Genomic DNA, 25,743 nt, shown 5'->3' on the forward strand with positions numbered 1-25,743 from the left:
GGTATCCAAGGAATAGGTAATACTCTTCAAAGGTTTACTACTTCAGTAGGCTTCCCACTAAGTTGGCGGGTGGTGCCGCTCTCACAGTCAGAACAAGAGACCAAAAGCATCTAGTATGCACCCGGGTAAGTAAGTCAAGCAAAGATAGTTGCCTACACACATTATATAGCCAGAGACAATAAGAGCACCCGCCATGTTCTCAACGTCTTGAAGCTGTGAACAAAAGTTTACACAAACACACTCAAATTACTACTAGAGTGGACGTGCCGATTCATTTTATCCTACTGTACCACTAGCTTCTTCTCGTGATAACATCACGTCAGCTTATGTTCGACCGTCGAGGTTCACCGAGAAACAGTTGTGACCATGGTGCACTCTTGTACCCACCACTTGCCATCTACAGTAGGCTCAATCAGACTCTCGGAGGATGCCCAGCTATCACTAGGAAGTTCGCCCCGATAGCTCCAACAACGGGGTGAGGCAAGAGGTGGAACAGTCCGTAAACGACTACGGAACAAAGCTGCATTGACAATCGTCACTGCTCTAATGTCGGCAATGGGTGTGCTGTAAGGATTTTAGCGAACCCTGATTGCATGCAAGATGGCATGCTCGCCAAGGCATCGGCACCTTCACAAGCTAACTCGTGACTTCTGGTGGGCCCCACTGCAGGTAATAAGAAGATATCACGCATCGGCGACGGAGACAGGATACGGTTGTTTATATGATGATCCCATGTAACATGATTCATCCGGGGCAATTTAGTATATTGGTTACTGCTTACAACTCATGCGAGCGCGGGTCTATGAAGTCCAAGATGCTGAGCGAAGACCGTCCTCGATGCTTAACTTGAAGAATGCGGTCTCCAACAGAGCCGCTAGCGATATCGCAATGCGCCCAGAATTGTCGCGATAGGCTTGCAGACCATGCCACTGGAATGTCGGTTAATATCAGCCACCGCAAGCTCTGGACATGCATGGAGTTGGACCTCATGCCATTAAAAGGACCCCAGATTCAAGCTTAGGCTGCCCAAATATGGAAGCTACAGGGTCGTTATCGGTTCCACCTCCACGCGTTCAACATGCCCCCAAGCACGACCTTCCCAAAACGTCGCTAGAGCTCGGGACAGGAAGCTGTCTAGCCAATTACCCTTGCTTCCCTCAAACTGCAGCCCAGCAATATGCAAAAGTGATGGGGAATGGCGACGACCTTATACAAAGGCATACAAAGGCCCGATGCCATAATTTCTTTCCCCAAGGACGCCGAAAGTAGACGGTGGAGCCAAGAAATATTTATTGTCCTCTATGCCGGCACTGGCATTATTACCGCACATGTGCCATATACCTGCCCAACTTCTTTCGTGAAACTCTGGCCCGCGCAATTTGCGACGCTTTTTGTATTACCTACCAGCTTTGACTTGTGAATACAGAATCGATAAGCCATAACTCGATTCGTCTGCATATATGATACGGCCATGGCGGTTGAAGTTGAAGATCTGATCGCGCAGCCATTTCGAGAGCTTATCAATCGTGGCAATGAGGTAATTGCCAATGCGGAGGGCACCCGTTCCGCCAACCCGGAACTGTCGAGGGTGATGCTAAAATCGGCTCGTGCTGTTGTCAGAGAAGGAGAGCGAGCTTTGCAACGAGTGGAGCCATTATTGCTCGGCCATCTAGAAAAATATGGTGACGCTTTCCGGGATGCAGTCAAGGAGTGCAGTAAGTTGTCGAGCAGCTGTGTTCCACAGTGTGAGCATGTCGTAGAGCATATGTTCTGACTAATCTATAGATGATTTGTTCGAATGCCAAAGACAGCTTGAGGAGGTACTGTACGACATCGACGACTATGTTGAGGTAGATACATTTGACGCCGTCAAGTTTGCACAAGTCCAGGCAGCCTCTAAGGCCTTCGCGCTTTGCGCCATCGAGAGCATCAGGCGGTTGAAGATCAGTGATATCCCCATCACGCCAATTTCTTTTCCACCACTTCCTCCGATACCATCCCGGAGAAGGCCAAGTAGAGTTGAGCCGTTGATAATCTCGCAGCCTGGCACGAGGAACGGACAATATGGGATGGAACAGTTTATGTTTACTCCTCAGGTCACATCTGCACCGCCGACTGGTCATTCTCGACGTGCCTTGTCTACCAGCGTTCGAAGCAGTCCTGGGCAAGGACACATGCTCCACCGGATGAGTAGCAAAAAGTCACAAAAGTCGCTCGCACCCTCCACGAGCAGTTCAGATAGTCACTACTCGCAGGCAAGTTTCCAGTGGTCAAGCCCGGTGGATGGTTCAAGGGGCTATAATTCTCAGCAGCCCTCGGACGTCGACGCGCTTGGGGACGAAATTCATAACCTTCTCAGCGAACCGGCCAGCCCCAAGTTTGCGGGAAACCGTTCGTCGATGCCGGCAACCACAACGCCATGGACAAACGCTTGGGTTCATGAACAGCTATCTTCTGCACAAGAACTAAGCCATCCGGAAACAATCCTAGAACATCCTCCAAAAGAACGTTTCAGTGAGGAATCTCGCGACTCTGATGCCAATAGAAGATATACAATGGAGAGCGACACACTGGCAGACATGGTTCCACATCCGATTAGCCATTCTTCCAAGCCATCTAGATCATCCATGTTCTCAACCTCCAGTAGCCACCCGTCACACGTCAGGAATTCTTCTGATGTATCGAACAGTGATCAAAGAACAACGTTACTAACTTCGGCTGTTTACGACCCTTTGGAAAAGACAAGTATGGAAACAAACCGCGGGACGCTTGTCTCGCCAGTATTTGAGGCGCTACACCGTCAGAGTATGGACAGGCAGTCACAAACGCCGGTCGATCTTTTGGCTAGTAATCCGAATACTGCCTCTAGACCAGCGAAAGCTAAAGCAGTGGAAGCACCCGTACATCCAAAGCCTGTCTGGTATTCTAGAGAAGACAACTGCACCATTGGGCCGGACAGTACATTGCACCAGTGCAGGAACTTTTGTGAGGGTGCTTTGACATTCCAAAATGGTCGATATCAAGAAGCAACCAAGACTGCTGTTTTTGTCGACACGGGCGCAGCGGGTGCCAATACTGCTGCCTTTTATGATTTCATGTCTAGTACGGCGCTTGAACTTACTACGAATCAGCCGGTAGCATTCGTAAGTACTAGGAAAGCCATCGAGGCATCTGAGTCGAGATTTTAGTCAATGCTAACGTCAAAGACAGGGTCCACGCAAGACAGTTACGCAATGCATCAATTGCGAGTTTGCCCATGCACAAGCCGACTTCAGGAGAGATATGGCCAAAGACCGTAAGCCAATGGGTTTGCCAAATCAGTCGAGCCTCACTGACAAGATTTAATAGGCCGAGCAAATGCGAGTAGTGAAGGGGTCAATTTCCGTCTTCGTTTCTTGTATAAATCCCATCTTTCTGCCGATACCAGGTCGTCGACTTTGTATGGATGTATATTCTGCGCCCGCCTGGGCTATACATCGAGGGAGGGTGACGCGACAGTCTTTACATCCGAGCGGCAACTATTCCGACATTTGTCACAACATCCTCAGCCGCTTCCCGAAGTGCCTGGTGTCACAGTCTTGTACGGTTATTTGGGCAACAACTGCGTGGATGCCGAGAATTATGACCTGCACTTTCCCAGCCCACAATTTGCCAGTCCCATTATTCCCGAAGCGCCACTACTAACTAAACGGCCTACTGCTGTGGCAATGCAAAGCCATCTGCAAAAAGGAGGTATCAAGCCGTTGGCAGACCCAGACGGGGGACGCGATGTTCTTCAATTTCTCGCTGGGGCACGTATCATCGGCGTCGAGTTCCCAGATGCATGGGGCGGGAAATGGTGTACAGGATGGCACGACGGAATCCGAGGTGCGTTCCCAGCCAAGTTGGTTGCCATCGAGGCTCCGCCAAAGAGTGATATTCGTCTCCCGGGAGCCAAAAATGATGGTGTTGTGGTTACGGCGAGATGGAAGTGGGAGGTAAAGGATGTCAATGCCGGGTGGCTTGTTTTCGACAAGCATACGATTATCACCAACGTCAGCTGTAAGTGGTCACGAAACACCCGTCCAGGAATCATTAGGTTTCGAGAACTGACGAGCGGCGCAGGGTTAAGCTACGACTCTTGGTGCTGGTCTGGCATGACCAAGGATGGAAAAGTCGGTTTCTTCCCGTCATCGCACATAAAGGCAGATTCAATTCGCGATCCATCAGGTTCCCAAGGATCTGGTTTGACGAAGAAGGACTCTCGAAGACTCTTCAAAATGCGCCACTCGAAGAGCAGTTCGACTTCGAGTAGTAATTATTAGGGGTATGCAAGTTATGAGTGATGATCTGCTTTTGGAGGAAAACGTTGCATGATACCCCTTCGCTCTTTTTACACTAGTCTAGCGTTGAGCTGCGGTTTTGCAGAGAAAGTCCGGATACCTCGCCTGTTTCATTTTTCCCACTCAAGACAGGAACGATATATGATTGAATTAGATATCAGAAATGAATAGATTTGTCAGTTGCATCGTGGCTTCATCACTCGACAGTGAATTCGGTGTTGCACTAGTTCTTCGTCGACATCTTGCACTCTTTGATTGACAACAACCGAGAGCCGCAGACATGGTGTGAGTGAAGCGGTGTGACCGTGGCATTGAGGCGACGTTTGAGACGGCTCATGGCCCCATTCATACACAACCAAAGACAATGAAACCATCCTTTGGCTTCCAAGTCTCCAAAATCCCCGGATCCTCCACCTGCGTTTCATTGGTGGGCACTTGACGCTTCGGGGGCTTTTGTTGTTGTTATTGTTGTTGTTGTTTAGGGGTCCTGGATGCGGTGCCAAAGTGGCTCAGTACGGCCCGATCCGATTTCTTCAGTAAACTCCCTTGCTCTCAATAATCCAGCCCATGTCGACGCGCTGCGCATCGAGCCACCCGTAGTGAGATGAAGCACCATGTGCTAGTGACGCTCTTATCCCATGAAAGTACAGCCCATGTAAGCTTGCACTAAACACGCGATTCAAGATTGATTTTCAGGCTGCAATACCACTAGCACTAGCGAGTGCTCCACTGAGGAAATCTCTACTAATTAAGGGGTCCGTCAAGCTCTCTATGGAAGAATTTCCCCAGGTAGTCCCTGGACAAGCAATATGCAATAAGATTCATCCTCCAACATCATTCCAGACCAGCGGAGGCTTGGCCGATTGTCAAACTGTATACTGGCTTTCTTGACTCAAGTGCTGCATCAATAAGCGACCACCAGTGGATTCTCAAATTGTTTCTTCCGATTCCCCAACCCAAATTTCTCTCATGTTTTAATCTTTCGTAATACCGAAACCATGGAGAAGCACATCGTTTACGACGAAAGCCTCACCAAGGCGGATCGAATTATCCTAAAGACTCTAGCTACAGATATCGAGAATCATCCCCAAGTGGGTCGAGAAGCAACAGATATAAGGAAATCCCAAGGTTTGAACCATCAACGGGATCGGGATCAAGTACCAGACTGTGAGAAAACTCGCCAGGCGCTAGGCCGCAAAAATATCAATGCCAAACTAATCAACCAGATAGTGAGCGATGAAGATGAAAGGTCACTATCATATCTCAATGGGATGAACGACCCGACAAGCCCGGATTTTGAGCCCTCTGTCTTCCAGGGAACCGATTACTGTGACATGGACTGGAAGAGACCTTTCAACCAATATGTGCTTAGACATTACATCCGCATCGCCAAATCCATTGTCAGGGTAGATATTGATGTGATCATGCTCACGCATATCATCTTATACTTCAGTACCTCTGTGCCCAGCGCTATCTACCTGTTCTTCGGTTCATTTAACTGGATTCATGGTATTCTGCATTTTTCAATGCAAGCGTCATATGCGGGCGCTTATACCTTGATGATGCACCAGCACATACATATGCGCGGCGTTTTGAACAAGCGCTTCGCTCTTTTCGATCAATGTTTTCCTTACATTACCGACCCCTTGATGGGACACACATGGAACTCATACTTCAACCACCATGTAAAACATCATCACATCGAGGGCAACGGACCAGGTGATCTGTCCTCGACTATGGATTATCAGCGAGATAGCGTTCTACATTTCCTTCATTATGTAGGGAAATTTCTTGCTTTGGTCTGGTTGGAGTTGCCCTTGTACTTTGTATCCAAGAAGAGATATGGCCTCGCAGTGAAGACGTTTTTCTGGGAAGTGGGCACATATGTCATGTTCTACTTCGCCTACAAGTTCAATCCACAGGCAACAATCTGCGTTTATCTTCTGCCATTTTGCCTCATGCGCCTCGGTCTGATGATCGGCAACTGGGGCCAGCATGCGTTTGTCGACAACGAGGAGCCCGACTCAGATTACCGGTCGAGCATCACCTTGATCGATGTACAGGTAATTTCATCCTCTCACCTTGGGAACAAATCCCGGAGCATTGCAAATATTCACAACATCATAGAGCAACCGCTATTCATTCAATGACGGATACCACACGTCGCATCATCTGAACCCTCTCCGCCACTGGAGAGAGCATCCGAACTCTTTTCTCAAGAGTAGACATGTCTATGCATCGGAAGGGGCATTGGTAAGATCCGCATGCGCAAACTCCTCACACGGCCTCAAGGAGATGTAGCTAACTGCGACTATTGGCAGGTTTTCCATAACATCGATTATTTCATGATGACGATTAGACTATTAATGAAGGACTATGAGCACTTGGCAAAGTGTTTGGTGCCAATTGGAGAGGAACAGCTGGGATGGACTCTGGAAGAGCGCATTGCACATCTTAAAAGTCGTACGCGCAGATTTACAGCTGAAGAGATGAAGCTCAAGTACAACTAGCATTCGGCTGGCAGTAGAGAAACACAGGGTCACAGCATAGAGGTCAAAAACATAGACACGAGCGATTGCTTAGTAGAATGAATAGAATCGGAAGGTGGAAACGCACTCACATCGAGAGCTCGATTGTATTCGCATTGCAGTGCCAGACACCTTTCGCGGGTTGACAATAATTCTGCCGGGAATAGCAGTATCCGCTGGCGAATGTTTAGCATTTCAAAGTTCTGTAGTGACGGCAGTCCGTGCTTTAGTGGCAATGCTGTCATTGACGTCACTACTAGATGCATTGTATCGAAACAATCTGGTCGCTGAAGATACCCCATGAACCGGTTGAATTTTGGGTCAAAAATATTGTTGAGGGTATTGACGGATGACTGCGTGTAGAGAGTAATGACAAGGTCTCTACAGTTCGGGAAGGGCGTATGTTTTTGTGTCCCATCAGGCCGCCTGAGCCAAACAGTCATCACAGGCAACTCAATAGTGTCGGGGCATTTGGCTTTATCCAGTTCCGGGCGTCAATTGCAGCCCGTGAAGATGAAAAGAAGTACTCCATCCACCAGCACGAAAGCCGGATCGAAATCCAAAAAACCCCGAGTTGAGGTGCCAGAGTATCATCTAACTCCACCAGTACGTGATGAGGCCGGCAAGGCTGTGTGGCCGGCCCCTAAAGATCAAATAGAAAAGGCTAGGAGTGTTATTCAAGAATGGTAGGTCAATCTTTACTCCGTTATGGTCAACAATAGGCTTACTGATAAGAATGCACAGTGCTGCTACTGGAGGGAAAACACTTATAGTTCCCGACAAAGATGCAGATGGCCTCGCCTCAGGCGCCATCCTACAAAAGACGCTGATCTTGCTAGGACTCAGCCCAGATCTCATATCAGCGCATCTGCTCCAGAAAGGCCGCAACATCCACGATGAGTGCGAACGAAAGGCCATGGCTGCGCACAAGCCGGATTATATATTCGTCCTCGATCAAGGCTCCAGGAAATCTGCTCCAGTCATAGATGAGACTCATAAAGCCTTGGTCATTGATCATCACTTCGCGCTGGAGGACGATTTCCCTGAAGGTGCCGAGCACGTGACGGCTTGTGACTCTCCACCAGTAGCCACAAGCTCGTTGCTTACGTATCTCATTTGTTCTGAGCTGCATGACAAAGTAAAGGAGTCGTGCGATTGGCTCTGTGTGATGGGCACGCACGGTGACTTGGGCAACACATTGAAATGGGAACCTCCGTTTCCAGACATGAAAACAACTTTCAAGACACATACGAAGAAGGCAATCAACGATGCAGTCTCCTTGATCAATGCGCCAAGAAGGACCGCAACATACGATGTTCCAGGAGCTTGGGAAGCCTTGACAGCGGCAGAGTCGCCAGCAGGCTTGCTGAAGAACCGCACTCTACTAGCAGCAAGAGCCGAAGTCAACACTGAGGTCGAGCGATGTACACATACCGCACCCAAGTTCTCGGGAGATGGCAAGATCGCAATTTTTAGGATCAACTCAGCGGCTCAAATTCACCCGGTTATCGCGACTCGGTGGGCAGGGCATTTGCAGTCATCGAAGCTCGAAGTCATTCTGGTGGCTAATGAAGGCTATCTTCCTGGGATGGTGAACTTTTCGTGTCGCATACCGCGAAGCGCGAGAGCTCGGGATTCTCCTGTCAACATCATTGCAACCTTGGAAGAGATCGCAGATAAGGCGCCAAACCCCACGTTGAGAACGCGCTTGGGCGAATCATTTGCTAGAGGGCACAAGGAAGCCAGTGGTGGAATAGTCCCAAAGGCTGAATTCGAAGAGCTGATGGAGATACTCGAGATCGGCAAGAAGTCTGAAGAAAGCAGTCCATCTAAGAGGAAGGCGAAGGAGAACTTGCCAAAGCAATCCAATACTTTGATGAACTACTTTGGTAAAGTGAGCTGATACTTGTGCGTCTCAGCTGAGGCAGGTTCCAGCCTGTGTCAAACCTGAAGCTGTTCATCCACAAATCACAATGAACTCTCTCCGATATCATCGGTTTTTATCGTGATTAGTTTATTAATTATGTATCAATATTGTGCTTATGCTTTTATGCATGTCCAAAACAAGTTCCTGGTGTAGGAGTTAACGCCATGCTCTATGCTACCAATCCAGCCGCAACCATGCAATGCAATACTTGTAAGAGAACTATTTGTTGTTTTTACAGTCCCCCATCTCTACTCTAACAAAATTTTCACAGGCTGAACATGATGCCAGCCGCACCAACAAGGAGTGCCGACATAGCGTATGGCACGTTTGCGCTCATGGCACCGCTCGTGCCTGGTACAGAAGTACTCGTGGGAGCGGCCGTTGGTGTGTAAGTGGTCAGGAGTGTCGACGTAGCGTTCGCGGTGTTGTTGCCGCCGCCACTGCTGCTCCCGGTCGAGGTCGGGCGAGGCGCGACCGTGGTGGCGGTGCCATTGCTGCCCGTGCTGCTCACACACACGATGCTTCCGACCTGCACGGTGTTGGTGGAGAGGAACGACGGCGTGCTGCTGGTGAAGGCCAGGCCGTGCCCGCCCGTGCCGTTTGTGGTCTGGTAGGGCGTGCATGATATGCTCTCGACTGCCACCTCTGAGGCTGCCGTCAAGTAGAGCGTAGATACGGTGCTGAGGGCGTCCGGGTTTGTGTAGACGGGACCCACGGGGACGACGATGGTGGTGTTGGTCAAGCCGTTGCCGGCACCGCCATGGGATGCCTCGATGATTATGGTTGCGCTCGGAACAGCTGAGACCAAGCCGGCGAATGCGGCGGCGGAAGCAGCGAAGGTACCAGTGCGCATGATGAAGATGATGATCAACTTGAGCGAATGTCTTAAGAAAATCTAGGCGTAATGGTTATGTGGAAGTTGGAAGAAGTTTGATCGATTGTGTGGAAGTGTGATACGAAAGACAAGAACACACAATGACAAGAATCACGGCAGCATATATACGAAACGCAACAACTTACTGTCCCAACCACTTCTAAGCACTAGGATACGGATACCAACCTATGGATGCGATGTAGTGAGGCGGTATGGCGCAGATTCACGGGAATGTCGGGCACTACGACGCAGATCCCGTGGCGTAGGTGAGACCCGGGGGATCAAAAGCTTGATCATACGAACGCGAAGCTCAGTGGCTTTGCTCGATCAGGGCACGACTGCTCATGTCGGTAGTCCTGTCAGCTGCTCATTCGAACCAAAAATCAGGGCAGGGTATACGGATCCGTAGACGCTGCTGGGCCATAGGGCTGGTATTGGGCCTTGTTCAGCTGCCTCCAGTCACTCGACGATGACACTACTCCAAGTAGGGTATAGCCTGTTCTTTTCATAGAAGGTTGTGGAGATATGAGCCAGGTTATGTGTCGATTCTACGGTTGCGTACAGCGGGTTTCAGCGGGGTTGGGAGGTTGGCTGCCTCAGCGCTAGTGACGGCGTCGCAGCAGAACACAGTGATCACAGCCACCGTGGCGAAACGGTGCTCGTCTATCGCCGCAACCTGTATCTTTCCGAAATCCTGCTTTTAGTTCAACGAAGCCATTATCATTACGAGTCTTTCGCTGGTTCATGTTTGGCAGTGTTGCCAAGGACTTGCGCGGAGTTCCGACAATGCATCGAAATACTGGGGCGGATATGACTCGAGGTACAGTATGTGACGGGGACAAGGGCGACTTTTCAATGGAGCAATGGGTATCAATAGATTTGTGGTAGAGGACTAACTTAGAATGTGCTTGCAATAGCGTGCGCTGATGTGTGATCGATGATACATGGCATCATAGTGACAATGTGAAATAGCACCCTCAAACCAGTTGTTCGTGAAGTTTCCTACCAAATCCTGCTTAGGTAAATAGTCACACGATAGGCACAAGAATTCCCAGAGTTGTTGCCGCGTCTTACAAAACAGACATGTTGTCCCAACTATTGGTTGATCTGTATATTACCAATTCACCGCTGGAGCCTATATCATCTTTCATTCCAACTCCTCGCTCTAACGGTGGGAATTTTACAGACAAACAGCTACTATGTGCGAAACTCTGCGACAGATCAAGATAGGATGCTGTGGTATCAACTGCTTGACTGTATGGTGCCCACTTCAGGCATGTCTTGTGCTGCATCTGCCTGCAACTAATTTTATTTTTATGCGTTTAACGGGTGTCCACACCTGCATCGTTGCTCATGTGAGCGGCCCCAAATCATCTTCGGGAGGCCATTCGCTTCGATGCAGGTCATCCAGCCTCACGAAAGTCAGGCAACTCCGCTTATTCCTTAGATGGCTCCCAAAGGTGCCAAGGTGTTGTACTCTACTTACTGCTCCAGCAGGCCTTTTCAATGTTATTATGGTTTGAGACCAGTTTCAGTAATGCGACTCCTTCAGTACTCAGTTCACAGTCATGACGCAGCAAAGGAAAACTATGTACGCACAGTCAATCAGCACTGTCCAAGTTGAGCCTGAGCTGCTGCACGCACCACAACAGTCAATCTTGATAGAAGTGACGAGCGAAAAGACAAGGCATGAACTCACTGACATTCAAATTGCGGGCTTTTGCGGTATTTGCAATCCGATCGGTGACACTAATATTGAAGCTATTCACGCTCACGTGGCCGAATTGGTGTCAACTGCAAATCAAGCATTCCGTCACTGGCAGAAGCGCATTCGACTTGCGTCAGGAGCATGTGCGGAGCTGGACCATTCTCTTTCCAAGATTCTCAAACAACTTTGTGTTGATGCTCATAGCCTCGGCTTACGATGTTACGAGCTTGACAGCGGAGCGACATTGTCAGCGTTCACGGAGACTCCACACTCATGCGCCAAACCTCGAAGGCTTCAAGCATGTATTCGTGCACTTTCACAGATTTCCCAGGAGACTCCGCCAAGCTTCGGTGGCCGCCAACCAACAGTCCTTTCACCAGAAACAAGAGATATAGTTTATACCGAGCTGGTGGAACACAAAGTCTGGGTTGCAGCAGCTGGACGTGCAACAACTTTAGAAGATGTCGCAAACCTGATGTGTACCGAATTGACTGACTCACCCGAACGTGATGTACAGGACACGCCTTTGGTGGAGGTAGGTATACCTGTCCGCATATCTGCAGAGCAAAACAAGCATGAGATTCTAGGTCGTTTTCTTTTCCCGGCACAAGAGGCCTTGCTTCGTCGTGCAATGCAGCGATCTACTATGGCCACTGATCATACAATTCTACAAACTACCTCGTTTCAGCAGTGGGCATCAATCCCGGGTTCTCTATTGTGGATTACAGGTTCCTTGAGAGCGGAGTTGGCTATACAAGCCGCTTACACAATTCGATACATAAGCCGACGTGCAAGTTCAGCTTCTGCTATATGCTATGTCTTCTGCAATCAAACTCGAAGTCCCGACGAAATGACTTTGGAATTACTGAGAGTGATCATTGGTCAGCTAGCACAACAGAATACTCGCGTTTACGAGATTCTCAAGGCGAGCGAGCACAATCCCTTCCAGCGGACTTTCGAAGGACTGTGTTCCTTGATGAGCGCAATGCTACACTGTCTTGACCATGTCGATTTCGTGATTGAAGGCCTTGGGATTTCAGACACTAATCCGCCCCGGGCGATCAATCGGCTATTTTCAATGATACTGGATGATATCTTTTCTCAGACCACAAGATCCAGGATAACCACTATAAGTATGCTTATTTTAAGCTATGAAAGTCCTAACGTACGAGGACATTCCCAGTACCTCGAGGCAACAATCAATGGAAGTACGAATGGATTAACGGCGAGCACATTGGACCCGAATGTGGAGACTGAGATGCAACCACCAGTACGAATCAGGATTATCGGCCTCGATCGATTGGCAGAAGTCGCTCGATTGCGTTGGAACCAAGTCACCCCAACCAATACGAGTCAAGGGATCATAATGGACTCTATAAGGACACTTTCTCGGACCCTCGCCGATAACATCCACGCACGAAGTTTAAAACGGTGTGTATGTTCCATGGTTTGTTTGGAATTAAATTGACAAGTTTCTATCCAGCTTCACCGCTGCCTCGCATGCAATCGACCGTCTCTTATCGCATTTTCTCATGGACAGCCGTGGCCCATCAAACTTATCAAGCTTAATAGGGCAAAGTCGTGGTCAGGATTCTCGTGTTGATTTGTTACATCCAAGTTTGGTGGAATTTCTCTCAATACAAGCCAAAGAGCCTTTGCTACCGCTTGGTGCGTATTCAACCTCGGTGTCATCTTCGTCAATGGCCGTCTTTTGCCTTCGATATATCTGCCATTCTCAATTTTCAGCCGAGTCGAAGAGAGGATTTCGTGAAGAGAAGAGACGCGTAAGTTATCGAGATGAAGTAAATCCCTTCTACCGCTATGCAGCAATTACCTGGCAGAAATTATCGGCAGACCATTGGGATGACTGTGAACTACAAACCGCTGCACGTCAGTTATTTGATACCGCGAACTCTTTCAACCTCCGACAATGGGTAGTCGAATATGCTCAGGTATGGTTTCCATATGATGTTGGGTTTCAAGCCTTGTCGCATAAGCCCTTGATGGAGCTTGCTACTGCTCTAGCAGGACCTCAAGACCTACGTCTTCACGTTGCGGCATCCATGGGTCTCAGCTACATGTGCGAACAACTTTCAAATGGTGGCGCTGATCTCAATGCGACTTCTGTATTTGGCACACCACTATACGCGGCCCTGGCTGGCCCTGCTGCTTTAGTTGGCCCTTGGGTTCATATTGTTCAGGAGCACGCTCGCCTAGACAGAATTGGAAGCACCAACCCACATCAGCGTGCCACAATTCGGAGTTTACTGGATAGTGGCGCGCAATGCAACATAGAGTCTTCCACCAAGGACCAGACTATATCCACCGGTATAGTCGCTTTGATAACATGCTCCAAGCTGAGAGATGCCAACACATTCTTTCGGATAATCAAAGAGCAAGCCGCAATCGATTCCACCTTCGCAACATATTTTCAACGGAGCTATTTTCTAGAAAGCTTGAACTCCACACATTCTACAAACAAGGAAGCTCGGAGCTATTTGAATGAGCTGTGCGAAGGTCTAGCTCAACATACGATCGCAAGTTATGAACAAAGTCCTGCATCGACAGTGGTTTACGATCAATTATGGAATTACACCTTGGCGAATAAGCTTGATTGGTTTGAAAAAATTGACGGGCAACGTGTCGCCGATATTCTGGATATGAGCGATGAAGAATATGATACGTTCGTTACGACAAAAGCCATCGAAGGCTTGAACGTAATGCGTCTTGTGTCAAAAGACCCTCGCTTCAATCCAAACAAAATTGGTAAAGATGGCCATCCGCTGCTGTTGAAAGTGTTGGACCAGGGACTTGAACTAGTCAGGCTCATTGTCGAGAAAGGAGCCGACCTTTCAGTAAGAGATAATGATGGGTTAACAATTGCCCATTTAAGCGCGCAGCAATGTAAGAATGATGTTCTGCGCTACGTCGTCGAGCAGGGGGCGGCTACAGGGCTCGTTCCTGTCAAGGAGGACGGCTCGGTCGGGATTAATTTGGCAGGGTGCAATGTAAGTTGAGCAGTCGCTAACAAATGATCTACACTGGACGACGCGACCATCTAGGTGACAGATATAACACGCTAAACATTCAAATTTCTTCGCTACTATATATCATTCTGACTGCAAGTGCATGTTCAGTGGTACGATACGGGCTGATAAAGGAAAGCCACAGAACAGTACAAGACATCAGGATGCGGCGCCATGATAACGCTATCTGACAGGCGTTGTATACTTGACACGCCATGTTCTTTCATGTTCATCTTTCCGAACTTTGCGAGCTTCTAGATCGATTACTAATATGATCATCAGGTGTGGCATTTTGCAGCAAAGAGTAGCATGGAGACATTAGAAACCTTGGTGGAGATTGGTATCCAAAATGCGGAAGAATTGTTCGTCACTTGCGGCCTTGGACATACACCTTTAGCCGGTATGTTACTAGGGCTTCAAGCTTCTCACCAGGCATCCAAATCATCTACGAATACACTCGATGCTGTTATTCAACTACTGCGCAAGATCCACATTCGGGATCATAGACTGTTTGATGCGAACACACCTATTATACATAAAGCTGCACAACTAGGATCACAGCAACTCATAGAGACACTGTTGGCTATGGGCGCCAAAGTATCTCTAGACTCTACCGGTTCAAGTCCCCTTCACGTTTGCCTCGTCGAGGCTGGGCAGCCGTACTTGCGCTACGTTCGAGACATATGTATCGACCTACCTTTGCAAAATGCAGCGGGATACACGCCAATTGAAACGTTGATATCGGCAAGAATTAAAGGAACCGAGAACATACCTTCATATGTTAACGACGCCTTGCTCTGTACTGCAACTAAGCAAAGCAGAGACTCGAAAGGACAGGGCCTGTGGGAAAGAACATGCACCCAGCTGATTCCTTGCTTCGTATTGGTAAAAGGTTCGATGCATTCAGTAATCGTTCCATTTGTATATCATCTCATCGAACATGGTGTCATGCACGAGTATGAGGCCACATCGAAAGCTTCTGGGGTGATGGTACTTCTCGAGGGTCTTTCTGAGGCTGAGACTGTCCCCGTATGGTTGGCGCAGATTATATGCCGTATTCTTCAACGTACCAAACACGAAAAGTCTCTTACAGGTGGCCAGAATGTCGCCACCTGTTTAAAGTGGGCGACAAGGATCAACAATTTCCAACTTGTTCATCTGATGCTTCGGCATGGGGCACATGTTCACGAAGAGGCATCTAAGATTTCGGCGTTGCAGGCAGCTTGTCTGAGTCCGATTTGCAACTTAGCAATGTTCAATCTACTTCTCGAGAATGCTGATGTAACAAAGCTGAATGATCTAGGGCAGCAGGGGCTTGGCCTCGTACATCTACTAACCCAGAAGGATGTCAAGCAACGAGAATCAAAATTAAGGGCTTTACTAAGCAAGGGAGCTAATCCAAATCTTTGTTCCAAGTTTGGGCTGCCTGCACTAGTCATGTATATAATGGAAGACCATTCGGCGTGCATTGATGTACTGCTTGAGTTCGGTGCAGACGTCAATGCAAAAAATCAGGATGGAAAGGATGCTGCTTTGATGGCTGCATCCCGCGGTAATCTTCCTGTGTTGTGGAAGCTGTATAACGATAGCAGGCTAAAGGTCGACTGGCACGCAACTTGCTTTGCCACATTCAATGTGCGACGTCCCGAGGGCTTTATCAAATTGGAGTTTTCGGGTGCCAATGCGCTGCACTTGGCTGCCCTCAATTGCTCGCTCGAGGTCTTGGAATTCTACCTGAAGAATAGCCTAGTTGAGACTTTGGAACTTGCCACATTTCCAGATTATTATCGCCTGTTGCATTTTGCTTCTCTGGGTGGTTCCAGTGCAACAATCAAGAGTATTGTGGAATGGGGTGCAGATATAAAGACGCGCACGAGAGACGGCAGTTCGGCACTCAACATTGCTGTACAAATGAACCATGCAGGAGCGGTCAAAACGCTTATCGATCTTGGGTCGCCGGTTGAGTCCTTTGACAACTTTCGCAACACACCACTGATTTACGCCTTAAGAATTGGTTCGAAGGAGGTCATTGATACGCTTCTAAATTCTCGCCCACCGCACGGCAAGGACACGCCACTTCAAGACCCGGCAAGCTTCTCTCAAAAGAGGATCAAGTATCTCTCCGCTGCTCTTGATACCGCTATCAGGAGATCGGACCTTCGATTGTGCCGACTGTTATTGACTGCGGGTTGTTCCTTCAAAACTCCCCTGCCTTCTTGTCACGGATGCACACCCATAATGGCGGCATTAGGGCAAGACCGCGCTGATATCGCGTTATGGCTATTAGAAGTTATGGAAAAGGAAACGAAGCGATCAGCATTGGACGGCCAGTGCAACAAACACTATGAAAACGGTACAACATCCCTTGGGATTGCTTGCAGTATGCAAAACTGCGAGAAGGTTCTGCCCACGCTCCTCGAAACATATTCTGAAGCTGGCATAAACTGGCTGCAATGGCCACTTGGTCCGCTTCATTTGTGTGCTGCGAAAAACAAGCCAAAGGCACTGCGCTTAATTCTAGACTATGTCGTGAAGAACGAAGTCTGCCTCAGGTAAGCTAAATACGTGATCTACTGTCGCATTGCTTGCCTGTATGTCATTTGAAAGTTCTCTTTCGAAATGGTAATTATGATAAGAATTCCCCGCAGAAGACGATGTCGACCTACTGTATGAGAGGAGGTGGTTAGCCTTGACGTCTTCTAAAGTCGCGCTCATGGCATAATTCATTTCGTTTGTAATATGGGAATCACAACACTATTTCACAGGGGTGGTCCGGCCCCATACAAAGATCAGTTGAGCTGTCTGTGATCGCTGACAAATTCCAAGGACACGGTTTCCCGATCTTCCAAAGCAACTCGACAGATGGGCCCTGAACCAGATGATCACTGCTTCAGAGCTTGGTGAACCATACGATGTGGGCCTCACGCCTCTGAATGTTGCAATTCAGAAGGAATCTACCGACACGGCGAGACTGCTCCTGGAAGCTGGCGCTAATCCCAATCTCCAGGACTTATATAGGAACGCTCCTCTCCATCTAGCAGTCGAGGTAGGGTGTCTTGATATTGTCAAAGAACTGATCAAGCATGGCGCTCAAACAGAACGTCAAAATAGTGCAGGCTATAGTCCCTTGATGCTGGCTGTTGAAGAAGGCCTTCTCGACATTGCAAAGGCCCTCATTGAGGCTGGCGCCGATACGTCGGTCTGTAACGCCAATAGGATGTCACTGCTCAACATAGCAGGCGACTGGTCCGAAAACCCAGCAATCTTTCAGTACCTACTTGGGTTTGGGCTCGACCCATACAAAACAGACAGTTTTGATTGTTTTCCACTCCATGACGCGATATCCAACCCGGACCTTACAACATACGTCGTCAACTCTGATGTGGACTTCTATCGGGCTTGTGAGCATGACGTTCCCAGGAACCTTTTGTCCTCGGCGCTAGAACATAGGGGAATTCTCCCCAGACTGATGCGTCGCATCCCACCACAGTTCCTACCAGATCGTCTTATCAACGTACGGCCTGCACAATACCAAAGTCCGTTGTGCCATGCCGCGAGAAGAGGCGGCATCGAAAATGTGAAGATTCTGATCCAGTATGGGGCAGACCTTGAGTTCGAGGGATGTGATGAGGGGACCGCTGTCATGGCTGCGTCTCGAGCTGGCCATCTTGAAGTGGTTCAGTACCTCGTGAGAGCAGGGGCCACTGTCTGCTACTTCAAGAATGGGATAATACGAAGCGCCCTTACCGAGGGTAAAAGATTTGATGCCGTTGTACAGTGGCTGTTAGTTGGGCGATGGATGGACCAACCACAGATTCCGCTACACGCCGACGAAAGTACCACAGACTCCAACACCAGGCTATGGACTGGTGTCGTCATGGCTGAGATGGAACTTACAGGGGTAAGCAATCAATATGGCCATGCATGGGACGAGACGATGTTGGGATATCTGCAACGTCTGAACGAGCTGCGATTGGACCTTCGGGGGAAGGTTGTTCATTCAGTCAGATGGCATTAATGTGGGAAGTCTCTGAATGTCAACCTTAACCAACTCGGGAACTTTAATATGAATCCTATGGAATAAGAAATACGGGAATCTCCAAATGCCCTATCAGCCAAATCAAGTAATTAAGCACATAAAGGAAGCCACAGAATTAATCTAACATCATCACCGACCGCCAACGAAATAGGCTACCACGGATACTTGCCGTTTGGTTCAAATGTCTGAGTGATTTCTCTCGGCTGTACCGCCAGACTTCCACGATATAACCATGGGAAGTTACTAGTAGCCAGCCTTGCTATCAAGGCCATGTCTAGAATTGTGCGGCAGCGTTCTCAATAAATACCTGAGAAATTGACCAGTGAGCATCCCTTGGCTGTTTGGCGCAACAGATCATAGCTCATGTCCTGGCAGTGTTCATCGCGCTGAATGCAACCAGGCGGAGCACATCCTCAAGCCTCGACTAGGCTTGTGGAGGGAGTGTAGGGTTTACACGAATCCACTTGACCTCGATGAAATGAAACTATCGTCAACGACCGCAGTTTAGCAGCTTGAGCATAGCACATTCAAGCAAAATCAATAATGCCGTGGACTTATATGCGTATAACTGTGCCATTTTCATCCAATCATGTGATCCTGAGACCAACTCAGGACTCATCCGAACCTTCTCATCAAGTCGCTTTAGCTCACTTGGGAGAGCGCCAGACTGAAGCCTGAACTTCAGTTCCGAAATCTGGAGGCACTGTGTTCGATCCACAGAAGCGACATATGCCGTTAAATCTTTTGAATTTTCTTTTTCTTTCTCCTGATAAGTTATTATGTGTGCAAAAATATTTTAGATACAGTCGGCCAATAAGAGAGAGCCTAGAGAAAGAACGTGGCTGGTAATGAGTGGTCCTCCCGCTCCCGTGATGTGTGAGTGAAGTATACACGCTAAACCTAATTTTACGGATTTAGGGAATCGTAGTGAGGGGACAAAAAAACCATTATTACACGGAACAAACACTCAGAGATGTTGTAAAACTCAAGTTAGATCCATGATTTATCTAGATGCTTTGCAATCAAAGCAAAATAAAAAGATCGACATGTGCAGGATTTGAACCTACGCGACCGAAGTCATGAGATGGCTGAATTTGCTCACTGCAATTCAAGTCTCACCCATTAACCACTCTGGCAACATGCCTTGATGAAGAAAACCACGGCTTAGGAGATGCTGTGTTCGTGACCAAAATCATGTCCACGACAAAGGAGGAGTTCGTGAGAAAAGGAACATCCTCGGAAGTAGGCAGTACCTGTCCCACTCTGCTAGCCATACGCCAGCATTCTGGCCACACTGTTCCCACACACGCATTCCTGTGGCTGACTCGGGCTTTGCACAACATTTCACACAGCCCCATTTTCCCATTAATTTCCACAGCTTAGGCCTTTGACCTGCCCATCCATCTCCACACCACCAACATGATGGTCAATATTCTACTCTGCCACCACCAAGGTCTGTTGGCAGAATTGGCATTGCGTCTGACTACGAGGTACTCTTACGAGTAATCAGTACGGCATCAGGAGATTCTGGGTTCGATCCCCAGGCAGACCTTCAAATCTTTTGTTTCTAAAAGTAATTAGTTTTTTGTTCTCATTCCTATTGCTCAGTGTGTTGCTTAGTGTGCATGAGCGCTATCGAGCTACTATTCATTCACTGTCTGCGCCCTCCACAATCGTTACCTCACACTTTAGACCCCTTTTAGCAACCGCAATCGATGTATATATATATATGATGACATTAAGATGAGCTTCCTATACTAACTTTAGTCCGAACATTGAACTTGGTAGGTAACAAACGTTTACAAATCGCCCGGTCAAGTTCAGGTAAGCCGCTGAGCTTTACTTTTTATATACTATCGCAGTCCAACGATATCAATGTTCAAATATGACCCCTATGGAGTTGAACAAAACCGATAAAGACCAGACTTGGCATAGTCGACCTTGCAAGATGTTTTGCATAACAAGGAATTGTCTACTAAATATGAGATGGTTATAAGTCATATATATCTATATATCTATTTAATTACAAAGGATGTATAAGGATTGCGAATCTAATTAATGACACTAGGACATATAATCTGATACAGCACTACGTGCCACGTACTTCTGCAGCTTCTATAAGTGCTCGAGTCAATGGACTACGGGAGAACAAGCTCATCCCATAACAATGGAACGGAACTGACATAAATACATGTAGGCTGTTCATTTGACAAGGTGGTTCATAGTTACTATGAACGTACTTTTGGAAACTCCGTCTATTGCGATCGAGTTCAGTCTTTAACGAGAGATAGATGCCACAGTCAAAGAACGCATTTTATCTTATTAACGTTGGGTTGCTTTACCTCACGGTGATCATTATCTAGTCACTAATCACCCACAATGTTAAAAAAAAATTTCTTGATAGGTACGTTGTGCGCATCACCGGAGAGCCTTGGCACCCGCGCAGCTCATATCTCAGTTCATATAGCCTTTGCACTTCACTAACCTAGTCGACTATGTATTACCAATGTTTCGAGTTAGGCTACAAAGTGGTAGATCCCTGTACTCTGCGTTTGCAGTCATATTTGGCGTGCTACAGAGTTTAAATTGAACATCCAACACTCACAAATATCCTTTAAGCGTTGCATTGCCGACCTGTGACAACTCAACCCCGCATGTGCTCAACTGAGCTGTCCACATTCGATTGGTTCCGTGCTTCATGCTGTACAACTTGGCCGGGATGTCTCAAGGACTTTCATCATTCAGTTGGTGTGGGGGTTTGAAAGCTGGGAAAGTTGGCGGTGGCTGGGGAACAGGAATAAATTCTCACACTTTCCCCGAAGATCCACTCTCTTATGCCGGATAAGGTATACAATGCTTGAGTAAGATTCGAACTACAGACCAGCTCCACGCAATGGCGCAGTATCAGCATTACATTCCTCAGTTTCTGTTGCGAAACTTTTCCCATCCTTATCGTCCTCTGAAGAGCAAGGGCGCGGAGAAGAGACAACGCGGTCGGGTAGAGAAGGGCAAGCACAGAGGAGAGAAAGTACTCAATGTCGTGGACCTCACTGCTGATGAGCCACGGATAACTGAAGTACCTGTATCTCGGTGGTTTGGGCAAGAGGAAATGTACAGTGACATCTTCAGTACTATCAAGTCGAAGAAAGATGTGGAGCAAGGACTCTCGAGACTCGAATGTCAGACTGCCACCATATTGCAGAAAGTTAAGAAGGCGCACGAGAACGGCGATCAGGGAATCCGCCTTACGAGGATAGAGAGGAACCATCTACGCAAGTTTCTTTTTATCATGAAATATCGAGGACCAGGTTACTTTGAAAAATACCTCTCTCAGGATCCACAGTCATACAACTCTGAGGATAAACACCTTGTGAGGGATTACATGGTCGAAAAAGGCTTTGCCACACCAAGAGATGTATGGCTGCACAACATCCGCACCATACTCAATCTTGATATGGATGCCGAGGGGAGGTGGAGGACGAAACTGCAAGACACCATGTTCCCCGCCGATGCAGCTATGTTTGTCTTCCACATTGAACATTCATACATTGCACTATGCACTCCCGAGGAAAATGGTGATGAATTCATTCTCACGGACCAAGCCTATAATCTCTTCGAAGGACCCACCCATAACACTTTCTGTGGTGAGACTCATGAATACATGGGGGAGACATATATGTGCTTTCACGAATTTGCGCCTGTATCTCCCCGGCTGATGATCGTCCTCCGCAGCAATGTATTACCCGAGGCACTGGAAGACAAGGACTCTCGCAAACAAAAGATCCGCCAACGAATGCAAAACATGGCAGCCGCACTGTTTCCAGAGCCAGAGAATGTCACTTCTATTCTCGAAGATTTACCTGTCGCAAAAGCCATGAACTCCTATTCGAGAGTAATCAACGGCAAGCTTGAACTAGCGCCGGGACAGTCAGGATCGTGCCAATCTCGAGACACTTTTACCTTTCGATTCTGGCCAATCCCCACACGTCACATGAATATCATAAATGCGATATTTTTGGATAATCTTCTGATATGCAATAGCATTGTTCTCAGCTCTATCGTAGCCTTTCGCCAAACACTGGTGGCGTACATGACTACCCAGGCATGTGGGTTCAAAAGTATTGGCGTGGGAGAATATAGGGCCAAAGCCACCCGCTTTGCCCGCTTGGAGAAATTGGCCCTTGTGCTCAAAACACTAGGAGCCGAGAATGTGCCTATTTTCTATGATCATACTGGAATAGGAAAATCATTCACTTGTTCTCTTGACGACCAATGGCTAGAAGTCGTCAAGAGAATGTTCGACGGCGCTGAAAATCCATTCGACGAGGGTGCAGACATATTTTGGCAAACATATCGCTTACTGGGTAAACCCCCTGCCCCCCCCCCTTTTTTTTTAATCTTTTTTTTATCTCTTTCGTTCTGATCTTATCTCTCTCTCTATCTCTTTGTGTTTCTATTTCTTCCTCTACTTTATTAAGTCAGGGCTGACAAGCATCTAAACTAGGCGGAACAAACCAGACATTTTTGAAAGACCTCGAGCAATCATGGAGGTTGTATCAATTACAATCTCAGGTTAGCCTGTGGACTGTCGGCCTGGAGTCCAGGGTTCAAAATAATGCCTTTGCGTACGTTCTGGATTTAATTCTCAGACACCACCCTAAACGCGTTTGGTTATACGTGAAACATCGCAGATGGATGACGTCAAAAGAGTATGCAATGCATCAGCACAGGTTTGTTGGCACTGGCCCCATATTCGCTGCAAAGACAGCAGCTTTGTTTGAGCCCCAAAGAGAGGACTTTGTTGTTCAAGGTGAGTGTGCATCATGTGTCGCAATGATTTAGATGAATCATGCTAACATCTCCTAGCCAATCATAATACTGACGATGATCGGTTGTGTCATCTCATTTACTTTTCTGGTGTTTTGCTGGACATGTGGAGATAAGTGTTGGGACCGAGCACATGTCTGTTCAATGTTTCTCTGATGTTTTCGCTACGTCTGACTCGGTGACTTTTGGAAACCTTTTCTACTCTAGAGGCAGTCTTTGATTCGACCAAATAAAATACATTTGGCTCTTCGTTCTCTTATTGCGAGACGTGTTGGTTCGGCTCGATGATGGATGCCTTGACCGTTAAACTAACGTGACTGGAGCGTTGCATAGAGATTATGTTTGCAGAAAAGAGGGCCAGCCGATCTATACTATCAAGCGATGTATACCATAAGTTTAGAAATAACCACGTTCACAGAGAATGCAAGAGCACCAGCATGTGATTGGCCCACTGTCAATCTCGTGCTATAGGCTTCGTGGCCAGAGTTGTTTGCTTGTTGTTTTTGTCCGATACCGAATGTAGCGATGAAAATTTCTAGAATGTGTGTTGGGGGAAGTAAAGGTATTGCCTCGAATCATGTCCCAGGTCAAATCTTGAGACTGCGTCCAAAAATGACACTTCTAAATTCGTTCACACGATAAAGAGCGGCGTCGAGCTCGCTAATTGGTGACTACCGCCCATCCCGACGTGAAACACTAGCACACCATATAGACACAGCTTAGATGTCCCCGGCCAAAGTTGAAGTGATCTGAGCCCTTTGGTGAGATGGCACAAGTCCATCCATTTCTGTTCACCACACGTCGATGGCTGATCTTGCCGCAGAGAAAGTCCATGGCAAAAAAGTCTCGTGCTATATGCTCCCTATTTAGAATGTGTGTTTGATGGGTGAGATTATTAGCGACTGAGTCATCATCGGAAGGTGTAGTCTAGACGGTTGATTGCCATAGACAAGCACTAGCAAGTTGAGCCCTGGGAAATATTTTGGATCTCGTGTAACGTTAGGCGGTGCCTCGAATTTCGCTTGAGGAGACGAAGATCACTATCTTGAGTGGGAGTTGCATCTACGATCGTAGGGTTGCTTATTCTGAGGGAATGATATCCTGGGATGAGGATGAATATGTGCGTAGAAATGGATCCGTGGAACCATCTCAATGAAGTCGCAAACTCTAATCAAGTATTACATGACCTCTCGTGAGTATATCTCTGCGCCTTTTGCGCTATGCAACCTCATTAAACGAGAACACCACTCAACAGACATCGTCGGAAGTTCGGGATACGTAGGCTCCTCCATCAAGTGTTCCATCTTGGGAGATGGAACAAAATAAGCTCGTAGTCCTCAGACGATATGACCACTACCCATTTTGCTTCGATGACCGCTCTAAAGCCTCAGCGCCTGATTGATGTCGTTTCCAACCCCAAAGCGGTCGCAAAGCACTTGAAAATTTCATGCTACCTGTCAACATTGCCATCCCTCGCCCCCCTCTTCCAGGGGTGGGGGGTTCAGGATTGCCACAACGATATAACCACCTTGATCCTTCAAAAGTGCATGACCATATGAAGACTGCATGACGGAGTGCTTTCTGAACCTGGAGCGTAGCAAGATGGCTGTGTTCGACGATCTTATCCACAAATGCACTCGCATCATTGCTTGTCGAGACGGTCGACTGCCTGGGCCAGCGAAGCGCCAAAGTTGGAATGACAGGGCGAAAAGGTGTACCGCCACCGAGAGGTATAGCGGCTCGGGCATGTCCGCGGCTCTCGCAGAAGGTTAAGGCTACGCGTCCCATGACGAGACATCGGAGATGGCCGGGAGAATAACAACTCATCCCATTCTCTGCTTCTTCCTGACCCAGACCTCGCGCTCTTCATCGTCAGCCGGCCTCCCCGGCACAGGCCTGAGCTGGACCTCCCAAAGCTTCAGCCGGTAATTGCCCCTGTCGCCGCGGCCAGAGAACAGATCAAAGGACCACCCGTGCTTGGGGCACGAGATGCCGGCGCTGAGTACGACGCCAAAGTCCTCGATATCAAACGGCGTGCCATTGGACAGCGGGAAAGCCGAGTGCGGACATTGCTGCGGCACGAATCAGCACACTATTTCTCGTCCCCTCCCGCTAAGCCAAGCCACCGAAAACGAGGAAACTCACATTGTTGACAGCATGGAACTTCCCCTTGTACTGAAAGATGAGGACCTGCTCCCTGAGGTCGCGGGCCCGGAAATCCGCCTCTTCCACCGCGGACGGCTCGACCTCGCTCGCGAGTGCGGCGTCGTCCTTGGGCACCTGGAAGACCTTGCACCCGGGGGCGCCGGACTCCCCGCCGCCGCAGGGCCGAGGGTCGGACAAGACCTCGCTGCCGGACTCGGCGTGGTTCGGGAACGAGGATGCCAGGCCGACGGAAAACCACGCGTCGCCGCGGCGGTTGGGGGCTACGAAGACGGAGGCCGACATGATGAGGAGTGCTTACGAAAAAAAGTCAAAAAGTCAACAAAAGA

The 25,743-nt window shown here is 48.3% G+C and overlaps 7 protein-coding genes and 3 non-coding genes across 10 annotated transcripts; 7 read left to right on the plus strand and 3 right to left on the minus strand.

Moving 5' to 3' along the window:
* The first annotated feature begins 1,370 nt into the window (after nt 1-1,370).
* On the plus strand, nt 1,371-4,401 carry BKA67DRAFT_5268 (uncharacterized protein). Its single transcript, XM_046098784.1, has 4 exons — nt 1,371-1,715; nt 1,786-3,143; nt 3,211-3,295; nt 3,349-4,401. The coding sequence occupies exons 1-4, from the start codon at nt 1,472-1,474 to the stop codon at nt 4,302-4,304; spliced, it is 2,643 nt and encodes an 880-aa protein (XP_045963197.1). The 5' UTR covers nt 1,371-1,471; the 3' UTR covers nt 4,305-4,401.
* A 655-nt stretch (nt 4,402-5,056) lies between these two features.
* On the plus strand, nt 5,057-6,980 carry BKA67DRAFT_543471 (uncharacterized protein). Its single transcript, XM_046101184.1, has 4 exons — nt 5,057-5,489; nt 5,553-6,385; nt 6,450-6,575; nt 6,644-6,980. The coding sequence occupies exons 1-4, from the start codon at nt 5,321-5,323 to the stop codon at nt 6,830-6,832; spliced, it is 1,317 nt and encodes a 438-aa protein (XP_045963198.1). The 5' UTR covers nt 5,057-5,320; the 3' UTR covers nt 6,833-6,980.
* Nucleotides 6,981-7,363: 383 nt separating this feature from the next.
* Nucleotides 7,364-8,753, plus strand: BKA67DRAFT_652331 (DHH family protein; the record flags this gene model as incomplete). The annotated part of the gene is made up of 2 exons (XM_046106141.1): nt 7,364-7,536; nt 7,595-8,753. The coding sequence occupies 2 exons, from the start codon at nt 7,364-7,366 to the stop codon at nt 8,751-8,753; spliced, it is 1,332 nt and encodes a 443-aa protein (XP_045963199.1).
* A 289-nt stretch (nt 8,754-9,042) lies between these two features.
* BKA67DRAFT_529257 (uncharacterized protein) lies at nt 9,043-9,630 on the minus strand (the record flags this gene model as incomplete). The annotated part of the gene is made up of 1 exon (XM_046099037.1): nt 9,043-9,630. The coding sequence occupies one exon, from the start codon at nt 9,628-9,630 to the stop codon at nt 9,043-9,045; it is 588 nt and encodes a 195-aa protein (XP_045963200.1).
* Nucleotides 9,631-11,219: 1,589 nt separating this feature from the next.
* Nucleotides 11,220-18,403, plus strand: BKA67DRAFT_529258 (ankyrin repeat-containing domain protein; the record flags this gene model as incomplete). The annotated part of the gene is made up of 5 exons (XM_046099038.1): nt 11,220-11,894; nt 12,048-12,790; nt 12,843-14,367; nt 14,668-16,937; nt 17,212-18,403. The coding sequence occupies 5 exons, from the start codon at nt 11,220-11,222 to the stop codon at nt 18,401-18,403; spliced, it is 6,405 nt and encodes a 2,134-aa protein (XP_045963201.1).
* Nucleotides 18,404-19,060: 657 nt separating this feature from the next.
* Nucleotides 19,061-19,152, plus strand: BKA67DRAFT_t2. The gene has a single exon. It is a non-coding gene; the product is annotated as a tRNA-Phe (tRNA).
* Nucleotides 19,153-19,466: 314 nt separating this feature from the next.
* Nucleotides 19,467-19,568, minus strand: BKA67DRAFT_t37. Its single transcript has one exon. It is a non-coding gene; the product is annotated as a tRNA-Ser (tRNA).
* Nucleotides 19,569-19,876: 308 nt separating this feature from the next.
* BKA67DRAFT_t3 lies at nt 19,877-19,976 on the plus strand. The gene has a single exon. It is a non-coding gene; the product is annotated as a tRNA-Arg (tRNA).
* Nucleotides 19,977-21,080: 1,104 nt separating this feature from the next.
* On the plus strand, nt 21,081-23,608 carry BKA67DRAFT_543484 (uncharacterized protein). The gene is made up of 3 exons (XM_046101185.1): nt 21,081-22,788; nt 22,929-23,234; nt 23,291-23,608. Exons 1-3 carry the CDS (start codon nt 21,318-21,320, stop codon nt 23,365-23,367), a joined length of 1,854 nt encoding a protein of 617 aa, XP_045963202.1. The 5' UTR covers nt 21,081-21,317; the 3' UTR covers nt 23,368-23,608.
* Nucleotides 23,609-25,074: 1,466 nt separating this feature from the next.
* BKA67DRAFT_529260 (uncharacterized protein) lies at nt 25,075-25,699 on the minus strand (the record flags this gene model as incomplete). The annotated part of the gene is made up of 2 exons (XM_046099039.1): nt 25,075-25,323; nt 25,397-25,699. The coding sequence occupies 2 exons, from the start codon at nt 25,697-25,699 to the stop codon at nt 25,075-25,077; spliced, it is 552 nt and encodes a 183-aa protein (XP_045963203.1).
* Nucleotides 25,700-25,743: the final 44 nt, after the last annotated feature.

The sequence above is a fragment of the Truncatella angustata genome (genome assembly GCF_020726525.1).
Source record: "Truncatella angustata strain MPI-SDFR-AT-0073 chromosome Unknown BKA67scaffold_1, whole genome shotgun sequence".
Taxonomy (NCBI): Eukaryota; Fungi; Ascomycota; class Sordariomycetes; order Amphisphaeriales; family Sporocadaceae; genus Truncatella; species Truncatella angustata.

Bases quoted from the DNA above. Each gene is read 5' to 3' on its own strand.
- BKA67DRAFT_5268 (XM_046098784.1), top strand. From the start codon at position 1,472: ATGGCGGTTGAAGTTGAAGATCTGATCGCGCAGCCATTTCGAGAGCTT. The intron at 1,716-1,785 runs GTAAGTTGTCGA...ACTAATCTATAG, and splicing joins GGATGCAGTCAAGGAGTGCA to ATGATTTGTTCGAATGCCAA. The intron at 3,144-3,210 runs GTAAGTACTAGG...CGTCAAAGACAG, and splicing joins CGAATCAGCCGGTAGCATTC to GGTCCACGCAAGACAGTTAC.
- BKA67DRAFT_543471 (XM_046101184.1), top strand. From the start codon at position 5,321: ATGGAGAAGCACATCGTTTACGACGAAAGCCTCACCAAGGCGGATCGA. The intron at 5,490-5,552 runs GTGAGAAAACTC...TCAACCAGATAG, and splicing joins TCGGGATCAAGTACCAGACT to TGAGCGATGAAGATGAAAGG. The intron at 6,576-6,643 runs GTAAGATCCGCA...GACTATTGGCAG, and splicing joins ATGCATCGGAAGGGGCATTG to GTTTTCCATAACATCGATTA.
- BKA67DRAFT_543484 (XM_046101185.1), top strand. From the start codon at position 21,318: ATGGCGCAGTATCAGCATTACATTCCTCAGTTTCTGTTGCGAAACTTT. The intron at 22,789-22,928 runs GTAAACCCCCTG...CATCTAAACTAG, and splicing joins GCAAACATATCGCTTACTGG to GCGGAACAAACCAGACATTT. The intron at 23,235-23,290 runs GTGAGTGTGCAT...AACATCTCCTAG, and splicing joins AGAGGACTTTGTTGTTCAAG to CCAATCATAATACTGACGAT.